General features: G+C 38.5%; 1 protein-coding gene across 2 annotated transcripts; it reads right to left on the minus strand.

Moving 5' to 3' along the window:
• Positions 1 to 156: 156 nt before the first annotated feature.
• On the minus strand, positions 157 to 20616 carry rnaset2l (ribonuclease T2, like). Of its 2 annotated transcripts, XM_049575810.1 has the most exons (10): positions 20558 to 20616; positions 18150 to 18396; positions 16806 to 16873; positions 16001 to 16058; positions 15845 to 15912; positions 15509 to 15622; positions 15376 to 15424; positions 8085 to 8159; positions 3658 to 3726; positions 157 to 549 (listed from the first exon to the last, which is right to left on the minus strand). In XM_049575810.1, exons 1-10 carry the CDS (start codon positions 20614 to 20616, stop codon positions 346 to 348), a joined length of 1011 nt encoding a protein of 336 aa, XP_049431767.1. In that variant the 3' UTR covers positions 157 to 345. The 2 variants fall into 2 exon arrangements, with proteins under 2 accessions (XP_049431767.1, XP_049431768.1); XM_049575811.1 differs by lacking the exon at positions 3658 to 3726 and having other exon boundaries at positions 158 to 549.
• Between the last annotated feature and the right edge of the window lie 962 nt (positions 20617 to 21578).

The raw sequence follows: 21578 nt of genomic DNA on the forward strand, positions 1-21578 counted from the left end.
CATGCCCAGTTTTTAAATGACTTAATTTAAATACTTCTATCAGTTATCACGGTTTAGAGACGCACATAACCGTTCAACTTAGGTTGTGCAGATTTTAGGGATATGAAGCATTTGAAGCACAGAGTGTAAAATGTGTTTCATGACTCGGAGGTAAAGAAAAAGATTCTGAAATATTGTTCACATGTTAATTCTTTATTTGTTGATCTGTTCAGTTACACGTTTGATTCCTCAGAGGTGTCAGATACAAACTCTAAAGTCTGACATTCTGTATTCACATCTGTTATTAACTGCTATTAATCCCACACACAATCATTGAAGAGGATAAACAGTGAGCTGCTGTGGCTGTTAGCCGCAGGGCCGCTGCGGCTGCTGGTGGTCGATGGGGAAGTAGTAGAAAGGGACCCGAGAAGGGCAGGGGTGGCCGTGGGAGCGGTTCCGTCCTGAGCCAGACCCCAACGCTGGGTCCCTTTCAGCGTCGCCTTGGTGATCACAGCCAACGGTCAGGTTGCGAGACAGAGGGATCTTCACCTGAAACCACACCTCGCGGTCCTGAGGGAGGAGGAGGAGAGGGGAGAGTGAAAAGACGTCCAGCTGAAGGAGCAGATACGAAACACAGCAGGTAGGAAAGATCCCACGTGTTTAATATTACTGCTTGTGTAACTGCTGCTGGTGCTGCACGGGTCACTTACTGCAGCTCAGTGTGATTTTCATGTCTGGTTGAGTCCATTCTAAAATCTGTAACTCTGCTTTTCACTCAGGTGAACTTTTGTACCGCTACCAGAAGTGTCCACACAGTGTCTGTCCACCTGTCCAACACTTTGGTCCAGAGTGAGACATCTTTACTCACCAGCGATCTGTGAGTTCATATCTGAACTGTGGTCATGGTACAAATATATTTAAACTAGGAGCACATGGTCAGAGGCTGCGACACTTTACTTACATCAAGTTATAAATGAGATAAAATGATTTTATTTGTGTAGTTGTTTTTATGCAAGGAGTATGAAGTGTTTTCCAGTGCACAGAGACAGGAATAAGCAACAACCACAGAATTAAAGAGTTACTTCTAAAAGCCTTCCTCAGGTAAAGTGATCTGGCTGTAACTCAAGTTCAGTTAACTCAAACTGTGTTTCATGACAGGATGACAGATATGAAAATAAAAAACACCAGAGTGATACAGAACCACCAGAAAGAAACACAAAACAGTGACAACAAGAGATTCACAACAACACACAAAGATAACCACAAAGAGACAAGAAACAGCCTCAGAGACACAAAACAGCTGTATAAAAACATGTAAAACAACCACACAGTGACGCAAAAAGATCAGACACCACAAATCACTCAGAACGACCACAAAGGGATTCAAAACAACTACAAAGAAATGATTAACACCTACACAGAAACCCAACACAACACACAACAACAACCACAAAGAGACTCAAAACAACCTCAGAGACACAAAACAACCAAAAGAGACAATCAATGCCTGCAAATAAACCCAAAACAACCACAAAGAGACTGACTACAAAGAGACGCAAAACAACCACAAAGAGAGACCGATTACAAAGAGACACAAAATGACCACAAAGAGATGCAAACAACAAAAAGATTCAAAATAACCACAGAGACCGACTACAAAGAGATGCAAAAAAACCAAAAACAAACTCAGATGCAAAATGTCCACAAAGACACAAACCAACAAAGAAACACAACAACAACAAAGAGAGACCGACTACAAAGAGATGCAAACAACAACAAAGAGAGACCGACGACAAAGAGACGTAAAACAACCAAAAACATGCACAGGACGACCACAAAGAGAGACCGACTACAAAGAGACGCAAAATGACCACAAAGAGAGACCGACTACAAAGACACACAATCGACCACAAAAAGAGTATCTGGCTCCAAACTGTGAATGAGTATAAGCTGAAGGAACATGGAACAGGAATAAATATCAAACGCCAGCTTCACTCTGGGAATCACTGAGGTCAGATTGAGACAGTGGTGGGACAAGGACATGACAGCTGGACACACACTGACTCAGGGGATGAATTCAGAGCGTTTGGAGACGAACAGAAGGAATCTGCAGATCTGTGCAGATATTTAAGAGATTAAACAGAGAGATTACTATGAGAGGACGACTACAGTCAGTGTACGCAGAAATATTCTGACTGAAGCTCATAAACGGGGCAGTGAATGAATCATGTTCAGATGATAGGAGGGCCTGCAGAGGGAGAGAGGGAAAACTACTGAATATATTAAAGTTAAATTGGCTTTCAACTTGGAAAACACAGCACTCATGTACAAGCTCCAAGAGATGGAGAGAATTTCACTGGAAAAACTTGATGTGCGTCTTTGTCACACTCCACATGAAGAGCAAACACAACAGCAGCGCTGCAGACAGTACGGACACAGGGATGACAATCACTCCCAATCACTTTTTTGGACATGTCAAAAAAAATCTAATATTTTGGAGAAAAACATATCTGAGCCTGCAAGCCTCAAACAGTGGGTGGACACAGTCACAGAGATCTTTGTAATGGAAAACATGACTTCTTCTCTGAGGAGCAGTATTCCTCAGAAAATGGGAGAAATGGACCGTCTTCAGATTCACTGAGAATATCTGAGGACAATAAAAAGACATTTAACGCATGGACTCATGAATACTCAACTGGTGTGCCTCCACACAGTGTTCTCTGTGGGCTTTAGGTTTTGTCTACACATCTAAAATGATCTGAAATAATAAAGAGGCGCAAAACAACTGCAACTCTCCAAGATCCACTCATTATTAAAAGTCTGTGTCATCCAAGAGACACAATAAAAACTGAAGTGATGGTCAAAGTTGTCACAGTGAAACTTAAGGTGCGCTGATGGATTCACGTCATCAACTCATGCACTGAGTAACATTACAAGTTAACGTTCCACCTTAAAGCCTCAGTGTGTAAAAATGGTGAGTAACAGTGACATCAGCGGTCAAATTCTAGATTGCAGCGCTCACTCGCTCACCCCTCCCGTTGGGTAAGTGACGGTGGCCTCGTAGGACAAAAAGCCTTGCGCAGACAGCAGAGTTTTTCAAGTTTTTCAGGAGTATCTAGCAACGAGGTGAATATTTATTTAGGAATCTAAACCATGTTACGATATGTTATAGCTTACCAATGAGATACAGGTTATCTGTGAGATATATGTTAGGAGTGTTTTATTTCTAACTGTTTTGGTAACACGAGCAAACATTAGCACAGTAATGCTAAAATAACACATTTTATGTGATAGTCACGGCACAGTGTGGCAAATACAGGTTGGTACGATTATAATATATGCGTCTCCAGAGTGTTCTTCCACAGGACACAGGGAGATGATGAAGAGGGAGAGGAAGGGTGAGGGGGTAGAGGCGGTGCAGGAACGGCCAGGCAAAGAGGTGTGTCTCGGCTACCCAGAGGGAAGAGGAGGAGGAGAGGGCGGCAGCCTTCGCAGCAGTGTGAGAGGAATCAACAGATTAGGCTGTAGGCTAGGCTAACCATTTAGCTGTAGCTATGGATAACGTTAGCCAAGGCTAGGATAGCGTTAGCACGTAAACGTAGCCGTCACTTGAACTTAGACGAGAGGGGAAAGTAGTTGCAAACATGAAAATGATTTTAAAATATCAGATTGAATTACCTGTCTAGCAGAAAGCAGGCGACCTCCGCATCCCTTGTGAAACCCTTCTCCTTCACGACTTCTTTCCACCTGGAATAAGCGACACCGATATTCACTCACGTTTTGTCCCGTCCTTGCTTATTTGATCTTTTTCTTTTATTTGGTGGCGTGGTTTCCCTCTTACGGGGCAAAACGTGTGTGTGCTCCTCCATTTAAAGTGCGATAGAATCATAAAAGTACAAAGGAGGTTCACACAGAAGCGCCCCAGATTGATCTTCACCTTCTCTGTCTCCAGTGACGGAAAGTCCTAGGTAAACGTGAAAGGCGAAGCACGTATATCCCTTTCAGCCACTGTATTCAAATATGGCGATGCAAGAGGGCAGCCTCCAGCAGACTGTGTATGCCTGCTTGTGTATATATAGAGAAATCATTCTAAGCCTATGAGAAAGCTTCCATTTGTGTGTGAATTACCCCAACCTGAGGGGGGACCAAACATGGGGACGCTAAGGAACGCTTCTGTTGGGACCATCCACAACTTTTACTGTGGACAGAGAAAATATGAACTGAACTGAACTGCTTGGTGGAAACAGGGCTTGAGAAGCAAAATGTCCACAAAGACACACAAAACAACAAACCGATGCAAAACGACCATTTGAAATAACGACAAAACAATGACATGATTCAAATAAAACTGGAATAAAACAAAGGTTTCTTCCTCACGAGCAGAAACTTTGGCCTGGCGGTGATTTAAGAGGAAAGCTCACAGAGTCATATCACACATATGGATTCAGTTTCTGGAGAATATGAGGAGGGTGAGTTCCTGGACTCTGGTTTTGGCGGTTTCAGCCAGAACACAAATAGTTCACTGGAAGATACCACTGAGGGTTTTAGTGTGTGTGCCATGACAAACTTAAGAGAGCCTTGGACGAACTTAAAGAGGCAACAGATAGGATTAGTTTTTTTTTTTTAGCTTGGCGCCACCTAGCGTCAGTGGTCATGGGGATCAGAGATAATGAATAAAATGTAGGCTGTAAAGCCACCAGTATACCTCTATGTATATGTAGAATGAGAAGGTGTGTGGACACTCTACTAAATAAATGAGTAAAGAGACCGAGCAACAATTATCAGATTTATCTGAAGAAAAAACAAATAGTAATGCAAATAATTATAGCAGAATGCACAGTACCAGTAAATGATACCAATATGTACAGTACCAGTACAAACAGCTCACAGTAAATGATACCAATATGTACAGTACCAGTACAAACAGCTCACAGTAAATGATACCAATATGTACAGTACCAGTACAAACAACAGTAGACACAGTGGAATTATACCAATATGCACATGTAAACAGTCCCCATTCTAGAATAAACGCTACCGTATGGAAACCATGCGGCCGGTTGGAGCTCAAATTGAATGGGAAACAAAGTCCAGTGTTCACTTAGCTGGGCGTAACTTAGCTGGGCGATGTCCGTGGATAGCTGCCTCCGTGAGAAGAGAACAGAAGGAAGGGAGGGGGGTATCACTGTCCGAGGGCTGCCGTAGAATGGCAACCAGGATGTCAGCCGACCAACACTCGCTACCCGCTCCCTGGTTGCGGCGATTTGCGATGCTGGCCAGCTAGGAATGAACTAGCAGCCAGTACAGTCCAGTCCTCGCTGGTCTAGCTAACATTTAGCCGTGTTACTTACTGATCCATTAGAAAGAAAGCTAGCTGGACATGGGTTTTGAAGCCTCTTTGGTCACGGAGCTCCCTCCATCTCTTGAACGCCTGACTGAGGTTTACTCTTGTTTTTCCTCTTCTTTTATCACTCTCCTTTTTGCTCTTCTTTGCCTCCTCACACAGAGGAGCTCCTTTTCTTTTGCTAGGCCGTTTTTCACTTGTCTTCAAACTTTGTCCGTCTGCCATTGTGCTCGTGACTCAACTATCTCATGCCCAACTCCTCATAAGGACCAGCTCCAGTCCCTGATTGGCTGACCAACCAGTTTCGCTATACACGACGCGTTTCCTGCTGTAAAGCAGATTTTTTCCTCGAAATTTCGCCCCCGGTGGCTGAAGCTTATTGCAAAGATTGCAAAGCCACTAAGTAACCTATGTAAACACTGATAGTCTGATTTTACTGTGGCCACTACCCTGTGCAACCCACATTATTTTCATCATGATATATTTAGGAAAACATGCTATCTGTTGCCTCTTTAACAACCAACATGGACATCATCATCATGTCTGGATGTGCTTTTATTTGCCATAATAACATTTGTTACTGAAGGCAGACTCAGGGCTGTTCGGTGGAGTCCCAACAGATGAATGGAGGCGTTATCAGTTGGATCAGTGTTAAGCAACAAGATTTATGATCTGTAGTGGTTTGGTAAAGTTTCAACTTGTCAGATCCTGTTAGGCTGATAAAGACATAGTTTTAGTGAAACCCCTGGAGAGGAGAGTGTGTGGGATAAAGAGCTTTTTTCTGGAGATGTTGCATGCTTACATCTGCTCCTAAAGCTCACAGGCTCTTTGCTCTGTCTCATGTGTCGTTTGTATGTCAGCATGTGATCAGACAGGAAAGCAGCTCCACATTTAAGGTTAAATTAGGCTGATCAGTAAATTTAAAGTCTTAATGTGTAAATCTAAAGATACACTGAGCAGCTTCAGGAAACGTGTCCTGTCACCATTCACTGACTGCGTCCATGACTGGAAGTATCCAGTTAACTGTTTTTATTAGCTGCGCTAACTACTATTGGATGGATTGTGATACATTCATTGCCCCCTTTTCAAATAGCAGTATCAGGTCAACATTTTAATGTGTCCAGTACTTTGGTTTATGACGAAATACCTGCAGAACTAATGACATTCCCATCAGCCTCATCTGGACTCTGTATTACTGCTGATTAGCTTATTAAGTTTGCACCAAAAAACCTAAGAACAGCATCAATCTGGCTGCTCTGCTCCTGGCTTGAATGTCAAATTGTTTCAGAGGGAGCAACCACTAATACACAAGCGTTAATCCATCATACATGACGGGGATAACATTTTAATGTTTGCACTGATTGTTCTGCTGTTTTCATTCACAGCAGACTCGTGGCCTCTGAAGTCGTTTCAAACGCCAACGCTTCTGGCTGCTCTGCTCGTTCACTGTGCTTCAGTTATTTATGATTCTCCAACCTTAAGTCTTAAATGCAACCATCTGATGGTCAGAGTGTGGTGTTCAGTGACCACAAACAGATGCAAAACGACCACAGAGACACAGACAGACCACACATAAATCAAAACATCTATAAAAAGGTGCACCATGACCACAGAGATATACAGTATATATTGACCATGGAGAGAAACAAAATGACTACAGAGACACACAAAACAACCACAGAGATGCAAAAACAACCAGAAAGAGACACAAAACAACAACAAGGAATGCAAAACAAACAACACAGACTCTTAAAACAACCACAGAGATGCAAAGCCATTGGCTGCAGTCTTTGCAGCTGACCATCAGCCTTGATGCGTCTCAGCATTTAGAGAGCTCATGGTACTCTGTTATCCCACCAGAACACTGTACCTTGAAAATGCATGGTGACTTGTTTTTCCAAGATTTCCAAAAGTAGAGCAGGAGCCAGAGCCTTCAGCTTTCAAGCTCCTCTTCTATGGAACCATCTTTTTGTTTCAGTCCAGGAGGCAAACACTGTCTCTCCACATTTTGATAAAGCTTATAGTCAGGGCTGGCTCAGGCTTGTCTTGGACCAGCCCCTAGTTAGGCCGATACAGGCCTCATGTGCGGGGGGACTTCTTGTCAAACACTGAGCTCCTTCTCTCTCTATTTGCACACATTCACATCTCATTATTGTATGTTTCTAACGTGGCTTCTTCCCTGGAGCTTTTTTGCTTTCTGGCCTTGCAGGTTCCTGTGGATCATGGTGGCACCTGCTACTGAGGTCCTACTGGATGCCCACTGCTATTGTTGTTATTAGTCATACTTCCATTATTATTACTGCTGTTATTATGGATACTATGAAGAGTATTTTGTTATATTCACTGCTATAACTATTATGAGTCATATCTCTATTATTATTACAGTTGTTAAAGTTAATATTGTTGTTGCTGTGCATGTATGTCACTCCCTCTGTCTCAACCTGGCCTGGCAGACGTCCGCCCACTATAGAGTTGTGTTTCTGCTCCAGGTGTCTGCCTGTCAACACAGTGGAGTGCTCTCTCTTGGTGTGAATCAGTTTGAATTGTTGTCTCTATTAATTAATACGTGAGTATGGTCTGGACCTGCTCTACATGAAAAATGTCCTAAGATAACTTTTGTTATGACTTGCTGTTTTGTTAATAAAAACTAACTTGACAATAAATATTTAATATCATGAAAATTACAGTCGATTATTTTTCTATCAATGATTTGATTATAGCTGCTGTAAAACTAAAAATCCGGCGGACTGGAAGATCTGACCTGGTCATCTGTAACACACTGGATCTCGTGTTTGTCTCCCAGATGAGGAGCCAGGACCTGATGAACCTCTGCAACCTACACAAACACAGGAAGTACATTTTCATGGAATGAAACATCAAACCGAAACATTGTGTAACATAAATATGTAATAAAGTTAGATTATGCTACATACAGATTTTTTTCCTTTTTATAAAATACTCTATGACTTTTTTTTCGCATTCTGTACTTTGCTATTTTCACTTTTTTCAAAATACTATACTATGACTTTTTTTTTCATTTTTTTCGACATGCTATACTATGACTTTTTTCAATTTTATCGACATACTATGACTTTGACTTTTTTTTCCACATTTTTCAACATGCTATACTGACTTTTTTTTCTTTTTTTTCGACATACTATGCTATGACTCTTTTTCACTTTTTTCGACATGCTATACTATGACTTTTTTTCACTTTTATCGATATACTATACTATGACTTTTTTCATTTTTTTCGACATGCTATGCCATGACTTTTTTTCACTTTTATCGACATACTATACTATGACTTTTTTTTCATTTTTTTCGACATGCTATACTATGACTTTTTTCAATTTTATCGACATACTATACTATGACTTTTTTTCACATTTTTCAACATGCTATACTGACTTTTTTTTCATTTTTTTTCGACATACTATGCTATGACTTTTTTTCACTTTTTTCGACATGCTATACTGTGACTTTTTTCACTTTTATCGACATACTATACTATGACTTTTTTCACTTTTTTCGACATGCTATACTATGACTTTTTTTCGCTTTTTTTGACATTATACTATGACTTTTTTTCACTTTTTTCGACATATTATACTATGACTTTTTTCACTTTTTTCGACATGCTATACTATGACTTTTTTCATTTTTTTCGACATGCTATACTATGACTTTTTTTCACTTTTATCGACATACTATACTATGACTTTTCATTTTTTTCGACATGCTATGCTATGACTTTTTTTCACTTTTATCGACATACTATACTATGACTTTTTTTCACTTTTTTCGACATGCTATACTGTGACTTTTCTTTCACTTTTTTCGACATGCTATACTATGACTTTTTTTCACTTTTTTCGACATGCTATGCTATGACTTTTTTGCTTTTTTTGACATGTTATACTATGACTTTTTTTCGACATATTATACTATGACTTTTTTTTTTCACTTTTTTCGACATGCTATACTGTGACTTTTTTTCTCTTTTTTCGACATATTATACTATGACTTTTTTCACTTTGTTCGACATGCTATACTATGACTTTTTTTCTCTTTTTTCGACATATTATACTATGACTTTTTTCACTTTGTTCGACATGCTATACTATGACTTTTTTTCACTTTTATCGACATGCTATACCATGACTTTTTTCGCTTTTTTTTGACATATTATACTATGACTTTTTTTCACTTTTTTCGACATGCTATACTATGACTTTTTTTCGCTTTTTTTTGGACATATTATACTATGACTTTTTTTCACTTTTTTCGACATGCTATACTATGACTTTTTTCACTTTTTTCGACATGCTATACTATGACTTTTTTTCACTTTTTTCGACATGCTATACTATGACTTTTTTTCACTTTTTTCGACATATTATACTATGACTTTTTTTTCACTTTTTTCGACATGCTATACTGTGACTTTTTTCACTTTTTTCGACATGCTGTACTATGACTTTTTTCGACATACTATACTATGACTTTTTTCACTTTTTTCGACATGCTATACTATGACTTTTTTTCACTTTTATCGACATGCTATACTATGACTTTCTTTCACTTTTTTCAACATGCTATACTATGACTTTTTTTCACTTTTTTCGACATGCTATACTATGACTTTTTTCAATTTTATCGACATACTATACTATGACTTTTTTTCACATTTTTCAACATGCTATACTGACTTTTTTTTCATTTTTTTTCGACATACTATGCTATGACTTTTTTTCACTTTTTTCGACATATTATACTATGACTTTTTTTCACTTTTTTCGACATGCTGTACTATGACTTTTTTCGACATACTATACTATGACTTTTTTTTCACTTTTTTCGACATATTATACTATGACTTTTCTTTCACTTTTTTCGACATGCTATACTATGACTTTTTTTTCACTTTTTTCGACATGCTATACTATGACTTTTCTTTCACTTTTTTCAACATGCTATACTATGACTTTTTTTTCACTTTTTTCGACATGCTATACTATGACTTTTTTTGCTTTTTTTGACATATTATACTATGACTTTTTTCACTTTTTTCGACATGCTATACTATGACTTTTTTTGCTTTTTTTGACATATTATACTATGACTTTTTTTTGCTTTTTTCGACATGCTATACTACGACTTTTTTTCGACATATTATACTATGACTTTTTTCACTTTTTTCGACATAGTATGACTTTTTTTCACTTTTTTCGACATGCTATACTATGACTTTTTTTTCACTTTTTTCGACATATTATACTATGACTTTTTTTTCACTTTTTTCGACATGCTATACTGTGACTTTTTTTCACTTTTTTCGACATGCTGTACTATGACTTTTTTCAACATACTATGACTTTTTTTCACTTTTTTCGACATATTATACTATGACTTTTTTCACTTTTTTCGACATGCTATACTATGACTTTTTTTCACTTTTATCGACATGCTATACTATGACTTTCTTTCACTTTTTTCGACATGCTATACTGTGACTTTTTTCACTTTTATCGACATACTATACTATGACTTTTTTTCACTTTTTTCGACATGCTATACTATGACTTTTTTTTTCACTTTTTTCAACATACTGTACTATGACTTTTTTCACTTTTTTCGACATACTATACTATGAGTGTGCCATAGTATATAGTATAGTATTATGTGGCATGTTGTCCAAAATCATGAGAAAACGTCATAGTATAGTATGTCGTCCAAAATCATGAAAGAAAGTCATAGTATAGCATGTCGTCCAAATTTACGAAAAAAAAGTTATAGTATGGCATGTTGTCCAAAATCACGAAAAAAAGTTATAGTATAGCATGTCGTCCAAAATCACGAAAAAAAGTTACAGTATAGCATGTCGTCCAAAATCATGAAAGAAAGTCATAGTATAGCATTTGGTCCAAAATCACGAAAAAAAGTTATAGTATAGCATGTGGTCCAAAATCATGAAATGAAGTCATAGTATAGCACGTCGTCCAAAATCACGAAAAAAAAGTTATAGTATAGCATGTAGTCCAAAATCACGAAAAAAAATTATAGTATAGCATGTCGTCCAAATCATGAAAAAAAGTCATAGTATAGCATGTCGTCCAAAATCATGAAAAAAAAGTCATAGTATAGCATGTCGTCCAAAATCATGAAAAAAAAAGTCATAGTATAGCATGTCGTCCAAAATCATGAAAAAAAAAGTCATAGTATAGCATGTCGTCCAAATCATGAAAAAAAGTCATAGTATAGCATGTCGTCCAAAATCATGAAAAAAAAGTCATAGTATAGCATGTCGTCCAAATCATGAAAAAAAAAAGTCATAGTATAGCATGTCGTCCAAAATCATGAAAGAAAGTCATAGTATAGCATGTCGTCCAAAATCACGAAAAAAAGTTATAGTATAGCATGTCATCCAAAATCACGAAAGAAAGTTATAGTATAGTATGTCATCCAAAATCACGAAAAAAAAGTTATTTTATGGCATGTCGTCCAAAATCACAAATAAAAGTTATAGTATAGCATGTCGTCCAAAATCACGAAAAAAAAGTCATAGTATAACATGTCGTCCAAATCACGAAAAAAAGTTATAGTATAGCGTGTCATCCAAAATCACGAAAGAAAGTCATAGTATAGCGTGTCGTCCAAAATCACGAAAGAAAGTCATAGTATAGCGTGTCGTCCAAAATCACGAAAAAAAGTTATAGTATAGCATGTCGTCCAAATCACGAAAAAAAGTTATAGTATAGCATGCCATCCAAAATCACGAAAAAAAGTCATAGTATAGCATGTCGTCCAAATCACGAAAAAAAGTTATAGTATAGCATGCCATCCAAAATCACGAAAAAAAGTTATAGTATAGCATGTCGTCCAAATCACGAAAAAAAGTCATAGTATGGCATGTCGTCCAAATCACGAAAAAAAGTCATAGTATAGCATGTCGTCCAAATCACGAAAAAAGTTATAGTATAGCATGCCATCCAAAATCACGAAAAAAAGTTATAGTATAGCATGTCGTCCAAATCACGAAAAAAAGTTATAGTATAGCATGCCATCCAAAATCACGAAAAAAAGTCATAGTATAGCATGTCGTCCAAATCACGAAAAAAAGTCATAGTATAGTATGTCGTCCAAAATCATGAATGAAAGTCATAATAAAGTATGTTGAAAAAAGTCATAGTATAACATGTTGAAAAAAGTGGGAAAAAAAGTCATAGTATGGCATGTCGTCCAAAATCACGAAAGAAAGTTATAGTATAGCATGTCGTCCAAAATCATGAAAAAAAAGTCATAGTATAGCATGTCGTCCAAATCATGAAAAAAAAAGTCATAGTATAGCATGTCGTCCAAAATCACGAAAAAAAGTCATAGTATAACATGTCGTCCAAATCACGAAAAAAAGTTATAGTATAGCGTGTCATCCAAAATCACGAAAGAAAGTCATAGTATAGTGTGTCGTCCAAAATCACGAAAAAAAGTTATAGTATAGCATGTCGTCCAAATCACGAAAAAAAGTTATAGTATAGCATGCCCTCCAAAATCACGAAAAAAAGTCATAGTATAGCATGTCGTCCAAATCACGAAAAAAAGTTATAGTATAGCATGCCATCCAAAATCACGAAAAAAAGTTATAGTATAGCATGTCGTCCAAATCACGAAAAAAGTTATAGTATAGCATGTCGTCCAAATCACGAAAAAAAAGTCATAGTATAGCATGTCGCCCAAATCCATAAAAAAGTCATAGTATAGCATGTCGTCCAAATCACGAAAAAAAGTTATAGTATAGCATGCCATCCAAAATCACGAAAAAAAGTCATAGTATAGCATGTCGTCCAAATCACGAAAAAAAGTTATAGTATAGCATGTCGTCCAAATCACGAAAAAAAGTCATAGTATAGCATGTCGTCCAAATCACGAAAAAAAGTTATAGTATAGCATGTCGTCCAAATCACGAAAAAAAGTCATAGTATAGCATGTCGTCCAAATCACGAAAAAAGTTATAGTATAGCATGTCGTCCAAATCACGAAAAAAAGTCATAGTATAGCATGTCGTCCAAATCACGAAAAAAAGTCATAGTATAGCATGTCGTCCAAATCACGAAAAAAAGTCATAGTATAGTATGTCGTCCAAATCACGAAAAAAAGTCATAGTATAGCATGTCGTCCAAATCACGAAAAAAAGTTATAGTATAGCATGCCATCCAAAATCACGAAAAAAAGTTATAGTATAGCATGTCGTCCAAATCACGAAAAAAAGTTATAGTATAGCATGCCATCCAAAATTACGAAAAAAAGTCATAGTATAGCATGTCGTCCAAATCACGAAAAAAAGTCATAGTATAGTATGTCATCCAAAATCATGAATGAAAGTCATAATAAAGTATGTTGAAAAAAGTCATAGTATAACATGTTGAAAAAAGTGGGAAAAAAAGTCATAGTATGGCATGTCGTCCAAAATCACGAAAGAAAGTTATAGTATAGCATCTTGTCCAACATCACGAAAAAAAGTCATAGTATAGCGTGTCTAAACAAAATGAAAGAAAGTCATAGTATAGCATGTCATCCAAAATCACGAAAGAAAGTTATAGTATAGCATGTCGTCCAAAATCACGAAAGAAAGTTATAGTATAGTATGTCATCCAAAATCACGAAAAAAAAGTTATTTTATGGCATGTCGTCCAAAATCACGAATAAAAGTCATAGTATAGCATGTCGTCCAAATCACGAAAAAAAGTCATAGTATAGTATGTCGTCCAAAATCATGAATGAAAGTCATAATAAAGTATGTTGAAAAAAGTCATAGTATAACATGTTGAAAAAAGTGGGAAAAAAAGTCATAGTATGGCATGTCGTCCAAAATCATGAATGAAAGTCATAATAAAGTATGTTGAAAAAAGTCATAGTATAACATGTTGAAAAAAGTGGGAAAAAAAGTCATAGTATGGCATGTCGTCCAAAATCACGAAAGAAAGTTATAGTATAGCATCTTGTCCAACATCACGAAAAAAAGTCATAGTATAGCGTGTCTAAACAAAATGAAAGAAAGTCATAGTATAGCATCTCGTCCAAAATCATGAAAAAAAGTTATAGTATAGCATGTCGTCCAAAATCACGAAAGAAAGTTATAGTATAGTATGTCATCCAAAATCACGAAAAAAAAGTTATTTTATGGCATGTCGTCCAAAATCACGAATAAAAGTCATAGTATAGCATGTCATCCAAATCACGAAAAAAAGTTATAGTATAGCATGTCGTCCAAAATCACGAAAAAAAGTCATAGTATAGCGTGTCGTCCAAAATCACGAAAGAAAGTCATAGTATAGCGTGTTGTCCAAAATCACGAAAAAAAGTCATAGTATAACATGTCGTCCAAATCACGAAAAAAAGTCATAGTATAGCATGTCGTCCAAATCACGAAAAAAAGTCATAGTATAGCATGTCGTCCAAAATCACGAAAGAAAGTTATAGTATAGTATGTCTAAACAAAATGAAAAAAGTCATAGTACAATGTGTCGTAAAAAGTGAAAAAAGTCATGGTATAGCATGACTATACCATGACTTTTTTCACTCTTTTTTTGACATACTATACTATGATGTTTTTTAATGATTTTGGACAGCATGCTATACCATGACTTTTTTCACTCTTTTTTTGACATACTATACTATGATGTTTTTTAATGATTTTGGACAGCATGCTATACCATGACTTTTTTCGACATACTGTACTATATTTTTTTTCTACATGGAATTCTACAACTTTTTTTCAACATGCTATACTATGGCTTTGTCATCAAGTTTTTTCAACATATTATACTATGACGTTTTTTCATGATTTTGGACGACATGCTATACCATGACTTTTTTCAACATATTACACGATGACTTTTTTTCGACATGCTATACTACTTGACTTCTTTTTCACTGTTTTGACGTCATAGTCGACTTTTTTTTCCACTTTTTTCGGTGTGCTATCTATGTTTAAACCTGTATTAACAAAGTCACATCATACAGATTTGAACTGTGAAAGTGTGTGCTGTCACCTTGTAGGGTCGTTCACAGGATGGAGTGATACCAGCGTCCTCCAGCATCCTGCAGGGAGGACACCAAAAACTTTACTGTCACAGTCACCATCTTTCTGCATGAATCGTGGATTGTTTTTGTGTGTCAACTAACTTGTGGATATCAAACTGTTGTCGTAGTTTGAGGCAGATTTGGAAGTATCTCATGGGAGAGTTCATTCCTTCAACACATGCTGCACACACACCATGTTTCTCCCACTCCTCTCTCCTGTTACACAAACACACTGACAGATCAATGCTGGTATAACTGTTTGACATACAAAGTTTGTTATCACAGAAGAAAATATCACACTGAAAAAGAAAACCAGTGAACAAACAGGAGGACACAGTGCATTTGCTGGGGACTGTTTTTGGCTGCGTATCAATCCACATTTGCTGCTGTGGTGAATATTTTTGGCAGGAGGATGTGCATTTTGGTGATGTGCGGTACCAGAAGTGGAAGCTGGGTTTAGTTTTCAGTAAGGACGGCCAGTGTTCAGTCAGCTCCGCCTCCAGCTCCTGGAAGACAGGGACCATCACCAAGTCAGAACCAATTCTCTGACGTTGGTCTCACGTAACCAGGTGAGTTGATCTGACTGGGACTCACCTGGACGTCAGACTGGAACATCGGCCAGCAGTTGCAGCAATGAAACACCTTAAAAGGCCTGCAGACACAAACACAGGAGGACATTATGAAACCATAACAACAACACAAAACTTTAAGGGAGTTTCCTGTCATGAGCAGGGAGGTCAGAGGTCAGCTGCTGCAGGAACAAACTGTTTGATTTGAAAGGCTCACAACACTTAAGTCAGGATTTCACAGGAAAACAGCTAATAGAGGAAAAAATGCCTGAGAGACTTGTGTTGAGTTCATCTCATTCATCAGTACTGCTTCAGGCCAACTTCAGTTCCCAGTGTGTTCGCTCCTGCAGATGAGGAGCGAGTCAGTGTAATAAAGCTGTCAGTTTCTCTGTAACTTTGAGACTCTAAATTCTTATCCTCAGTCATGTTTTAAAACAGCTGAACAGGCTGATGGCCAGATAGAAATGACAAGTGAGGCAGTCATGACGTGTTTAGGGCATGTCTTCTACATGAACTTACAGTGTCATAACTGAGCGGTGACCTACGGGATGAAAAATGAAGCCAAAGCTAAAGTGAAAAAATTTGCAGTTCCTCTAACGTCCACTTGAGGCTGGCTCCAAGAACGAGTCAGTCCTCATAAACTGTAACAAAAATGGATGTAGCTACCGTGTTGTCACCCACTGGTTCGTGGACTCCTGTTTTGAATCCTCCAGTTTGGCATTTTGTTGGCTGCCATCTTGGTTTTTTGGAGCCAGAAGTGACCATATTTGGGCGAGAGGTTGAAGGGAGGAGCAAACTAAATAGCTGATGGATGTGTGGGACATATTTACCACAGACCGTGGATTGTCCAGTTGTTTACACTCGGAGGAATCATGCACAGAGTCTCCTGGTCCAAAGACTGTAGGGGAACAGACAGACAGACAGACAGAGGGACAGACAGACAGCATGTTAACAGACCTGTATGTGCGACACTATCTGCCCCCCGGCAGCCATGTTGGACATCCTCTGCAGTTACGAGACATGTTAACAGAATTTAAAGGACCACATTTCAGCATCTTCTCTTCCATTCCCTACTTCCTTCACTTCATCCTCATTTCCTTCTCTTCCTTTCCTTCCTTATTGTCTTCTTTCCTTTCACAACCTTCCCTTTTGTCCTTCTGTACTTCCTCTTTTTCTTCCCCACCTCATCATTTCCCTCCTTACCCTCATCTTTCCTTCACTATCTCCTCATTTCCTTGCTTACCAACACATTTCCTCTGATAATTCCTCATTTCCTTCTCACTTCCTTCACTCTCCTATTTTCCTTTCCTTCTTTCCTTTATTATTTACTCATTTCCTCCTCTACCTCCTTCTTTTTTTCATAATCATCTTTTCTTTCTTAGCTCCTCCTTTTCTTTACTACCTCTTCATTTCCTTACCTACCTCCTAATTTCCTGCTCACTCCCTTCACTATTTCCTCATTTCCTTCTCTACAACATCATTCCTTTACAGCCTCTCACTTGTACTTCTATACCTTCTCTCTTCCTTCCTTACCACCTTACTTCTTCCGTTAATCTCCTCCCTTCCTTCCCTACCTCCTCATTCCTTTCACTTTCTCCTGTTTTCTTTTTTGCGTCCTTCCTTCCTTCCTTCCTTCCCTTTAACTACCTAATCTTTTCTTTTGTATCATCTTCTGTCCTTTAATACAACCTTCTCACCTGCTCTACCCCGTAACTCCCTTCCTTACCTCCCCCACTCCTTCTCTACATCCTAACTTCCATCGCTGCCCTCTCATTTCTTTTGTGCTTCCTCCTTTCCTTCCTTACCATCTCATTTCCTCCATTACTTCCTCCCTTCCTTCCCTATCTCCTCATTTCCTCCTCATTGCCTTCACTATCACCTGTTTTTTTCCCTGCCTCCTCATAACTCACTTCCTTACCCCCCTTTCCCTACAACCTCACTTCCTTCATTACATCCTATTCTCCATCGCTACCTTCTCATTTCTTTCCTGCTTTCTCCTTTCCTTCCCTACCATCTCATTTCCTTTTTTCATTCCTGCATCCTTTTCTTTCCTACCTCCCCTTTCTTGCCTCTGAAAAACTAATTAGGATGCCTCCGCTGTTTAACAGCAGCTTCGGCACATTGTATGAAACTGTTTTGATGATGATGATGATGATGATGGTGATGATGCTCACCTGACAGAACGCTCCGGGCCACTGCAGGGTGAACAGGACACATTTCCAGGTGCAGAAACGTTTGCTGTTGTGCAGCTCTGAGCCATGGTGGCCATATTTGTAGTCCTGCCAGTGTCCTTCCTGTGTGGCAGTGTAGTCAGGAAGCTGCAGCAGGAACAGAACTGCAGGACTCAGACTGACCAGCAGGGGCAGCGCCGAGCTCCACACACAGCTCCACATCTTGTCCGTATCGACGACCTGAAGTGCACTGATCAAACACCAGAGATCAATTTATCAATAAATAATCAACCAGAGAACAGGAAGGACAAATAACAACATCAGCCCTGCAAGCCCAGCGAGCAATTGCTGCTTTTCCAGCAACGTTTTAGGCACCTGTGGGTGTTTTTTAGTGGCCCTTCAGTCTTTTTGCAGCAGGGATAGTTCTAGAAAAAGAGGCTGGTTTTTTTTTTTGCCTTTGCCTAATCATAACCGAGTGGTTTTTGTGCCTAAACCTAACTGCATATTAACCACAGCACTGCTGAAAGTTTCAACATATTCACTACATAATAATGTACAAATATAACATATCTGTGGTTTGCAGAAATGGACAATTCCAATATTTTTTTTTACTAGCGATTGGGAAAATGTGACATTTTCATTTAATACTTGACATATTACCAGTAAACTAAAATGTGCTTATACTTATTATACTTACTACTTACTTACTAAAAGTTAGACAAAGAGACTATGAAAAGTATTTTCCGGTGGTATTTATTTAAGAAGTATGTCGAGCAGTTTTTTATACTGTATGCAGATTAAAAGTTAACTTTGGTGTTTTCCAGCCTGGACACCTTTTCACATGTTTTTGTGTCTAAGGGTGTTTTCACACTTGGTCCTTTTCAGCGCAGACTGAAACAGACTCAGAGTGGTGACTCAGCATTTTTTGCACTTAAGTGAACACCCCGAGAGAACTCAGAAAGAAACACAAAGCACTCCAGGTTCACTTTGCTCTTTGCCGTTGTATTCAGCCCTCTAGATCACACACTGTTGACCTGGGACGCTTGAAAAAACGGACGAAACCACGTCAGCCTGTAACGCTTGCAAGGACGCAGGACGAGGAGCAGTTTGGTCCACAGAAGATTCTGCACGTCTCCAGATGTGGACTGTAGAACACATCAAACAGGTTTCCACCAGTTTTAAGTTCATCTGAGAGTGAGCGGCTTCATAACCATACTGCAGCACCACGTCAGAGTAAAAACAAAACTATGTCAGTACATATATATATATATATGTAGTGTGAACAGGAAGAGGACTGAGGTCCCATCAGAGCTGAAGTTGACCAGAGCAAGAACTGAGTCCTCTTTTCAATGAACTGACAATGTGAACACAAAAAGAACTGAGTCCCTTTCTGTTGGTCCACTTTTTGGTGCACTTTAGGAGGACTGAGTTCGGTTTGTTTAAAAAAGACTATATGTGAAAACACCCTTGAAGTGACTGATGGGAACAACAACAATTTTTGAAACAGGTCCAGAGAAAGAGCGCTGCAGCCGGCAGAGGCACAACTGGCTGCATTGTAACCACTTGGGACATGTTCACACTGTCACTGTACGTCCACTAACAGTATATGTTTTTGTCACTGACAAGCTCAGAGTGTTAATCTAAGTGTCTGAAAGGATCCCTACAGAGATAGACCTTTTTGTTAAAGGGTGAGATCCTTTTTGTGTAATCAGAAACAGCCCAGGAATCACCCACCAGACTCCATTTAAATAAACAGTAATTTTAGTGTGTATAGAGGCAGCATGTTGTCACATCTAACTGGGTGGATTAAAAGTTCATTTCAACCAAACCAGAGCTGGTGATTGTTGAAACAGTGGAAACACAAAGCAAGACAGCTTTGTTGGTTTTATTTTGTTTCTGCTGACTTTGAATAAAGTGTGTTTTATGATTACAAAATTACTGTTTATTTAAATGGAGTCTGGTGGGTTTGGTGATGGGCATTTTGGGATTGTTTCTGCTTAAACAAAAAGCTCTATCTCTGTAGGGATCATTTCCATAATGTTCTCAGATACTTGGAATAACAATATGAGCCTGTCAGTGGCAAAAACAAACACCTTTAGTGGACATACAAAAAATGTTCTTGCAATGAGTCACTTAGGCACAAAAAACCCTGTTGTAAGGGTGGAAACCCTGTAATAAGATATTATAAACAATTTAAAAAGTCATCTGTGCACAAAAGGTAAACTAGGCAACACATGAATATTATTTCTCATGGGGAATTAAACACAGTCACTATTTCTCCTAGTCTAGTAAATTCTTTTCCCTTCCTGACAGCAGTTTATTAAAAACTGATTAACTGGTCTAAATTCGTCTTGTCTTGATTTACTGTGTGACTTTCAGTCAGAGTTGGATTAAAGATGAGAGAAACTTACCAGAGAGCTGCTGCTGCTGCACTGAGCTGCTGTGAATGCTTCACTCTGCTGCCAATCATGAAAACAGGAAGTGGAAGTGAGACAGTGAGATTCGGTGGTTTGTACAGAATAAATTTGTGTTCACGCATTTATAATTAGAGGAAGTACAGTGTTCTCTCTCTGACACACCTGACAGGTGTCGGAGGAACATGTCTGACAGAGTGAACTTGAAAACAACAAATCTGTAAAACCAAGGACGAGACAGAAAGAGACAGAGCTGAGATGAACATCAGAGTTTCTAAGTATACTAATGGACTTTCACTTTACTTTAGACTTCTACTCCTCGACATGTCAGAGGCAAATATTGTCCTGTTTACTCCACTACAGTAATCTGACGGCCTGAGTGGCGTTTCCTCCAGGTGCTCCGACATGTTCTCCCTGTGTCAGCGTGGGTTTCCTCCAGGTGCTCCAGCTTCCTCCCACAGTCCAAAGACATGCAGGTTAATTGGTGACTCTAATTTGTCTGTAGGTGTGAATGTGAGTGTGAATGGTTGTCTGTCTCTATGTGTCAGCCCTGTGATAGTCTGGTGACCTGTCCAGGGTGAACCCTGCCTCTCACCCAGTGTCAGCTGGGATAGGCTCCAGCCCCCCGCGACCCTCAAGAGGATAAGCAGTTTGTAGTCATTTTGTGTCTCTTTGTAGTTGCTTTGTGTCTCTTTGTAGTTGCTTTGTGTCTCTTTGTAGTCATTTTGTATCTATTTGTAGTTGCTTTGTGTCTCTTTGTAGTCATATGTTGTCTATTTGTAGTTGCTTTGTGTCTCTTTGTAGTTGCTTTGTGTCTCTCTGTAGTCATTTTGTATCTATTTGTAGTTGCTTTGTGTCTCTTTGTAGTCATATGTTGTCTATTTGTAGTTGCTTTGTGTCTCTTTGTAGTTGCTTTGTGTCTCTTTGTAGTCATTTTGTGTCTGTTTGTAGTCCTTATGCATCTCTTGTGTCTCTCTGTAGTCGTTTTGTGTCTCTTTGTAGTCATTTTGCATCTCTT

Source organism: Epinephelus fuscoguttatus, linkage group LG5 (assembly GCF_011397635.1).
Source record: "Epinephelus fuscoguttatus linkage group LG5, E.fuscoguttatus.final_Chr_v1".
Lineage (NCBI taxonomy): Eukaryota > Metazoa > Chordata > Actinopteri > Perciformes > Serranidae > Epinephelus > Epinephelus fuscoguttatus.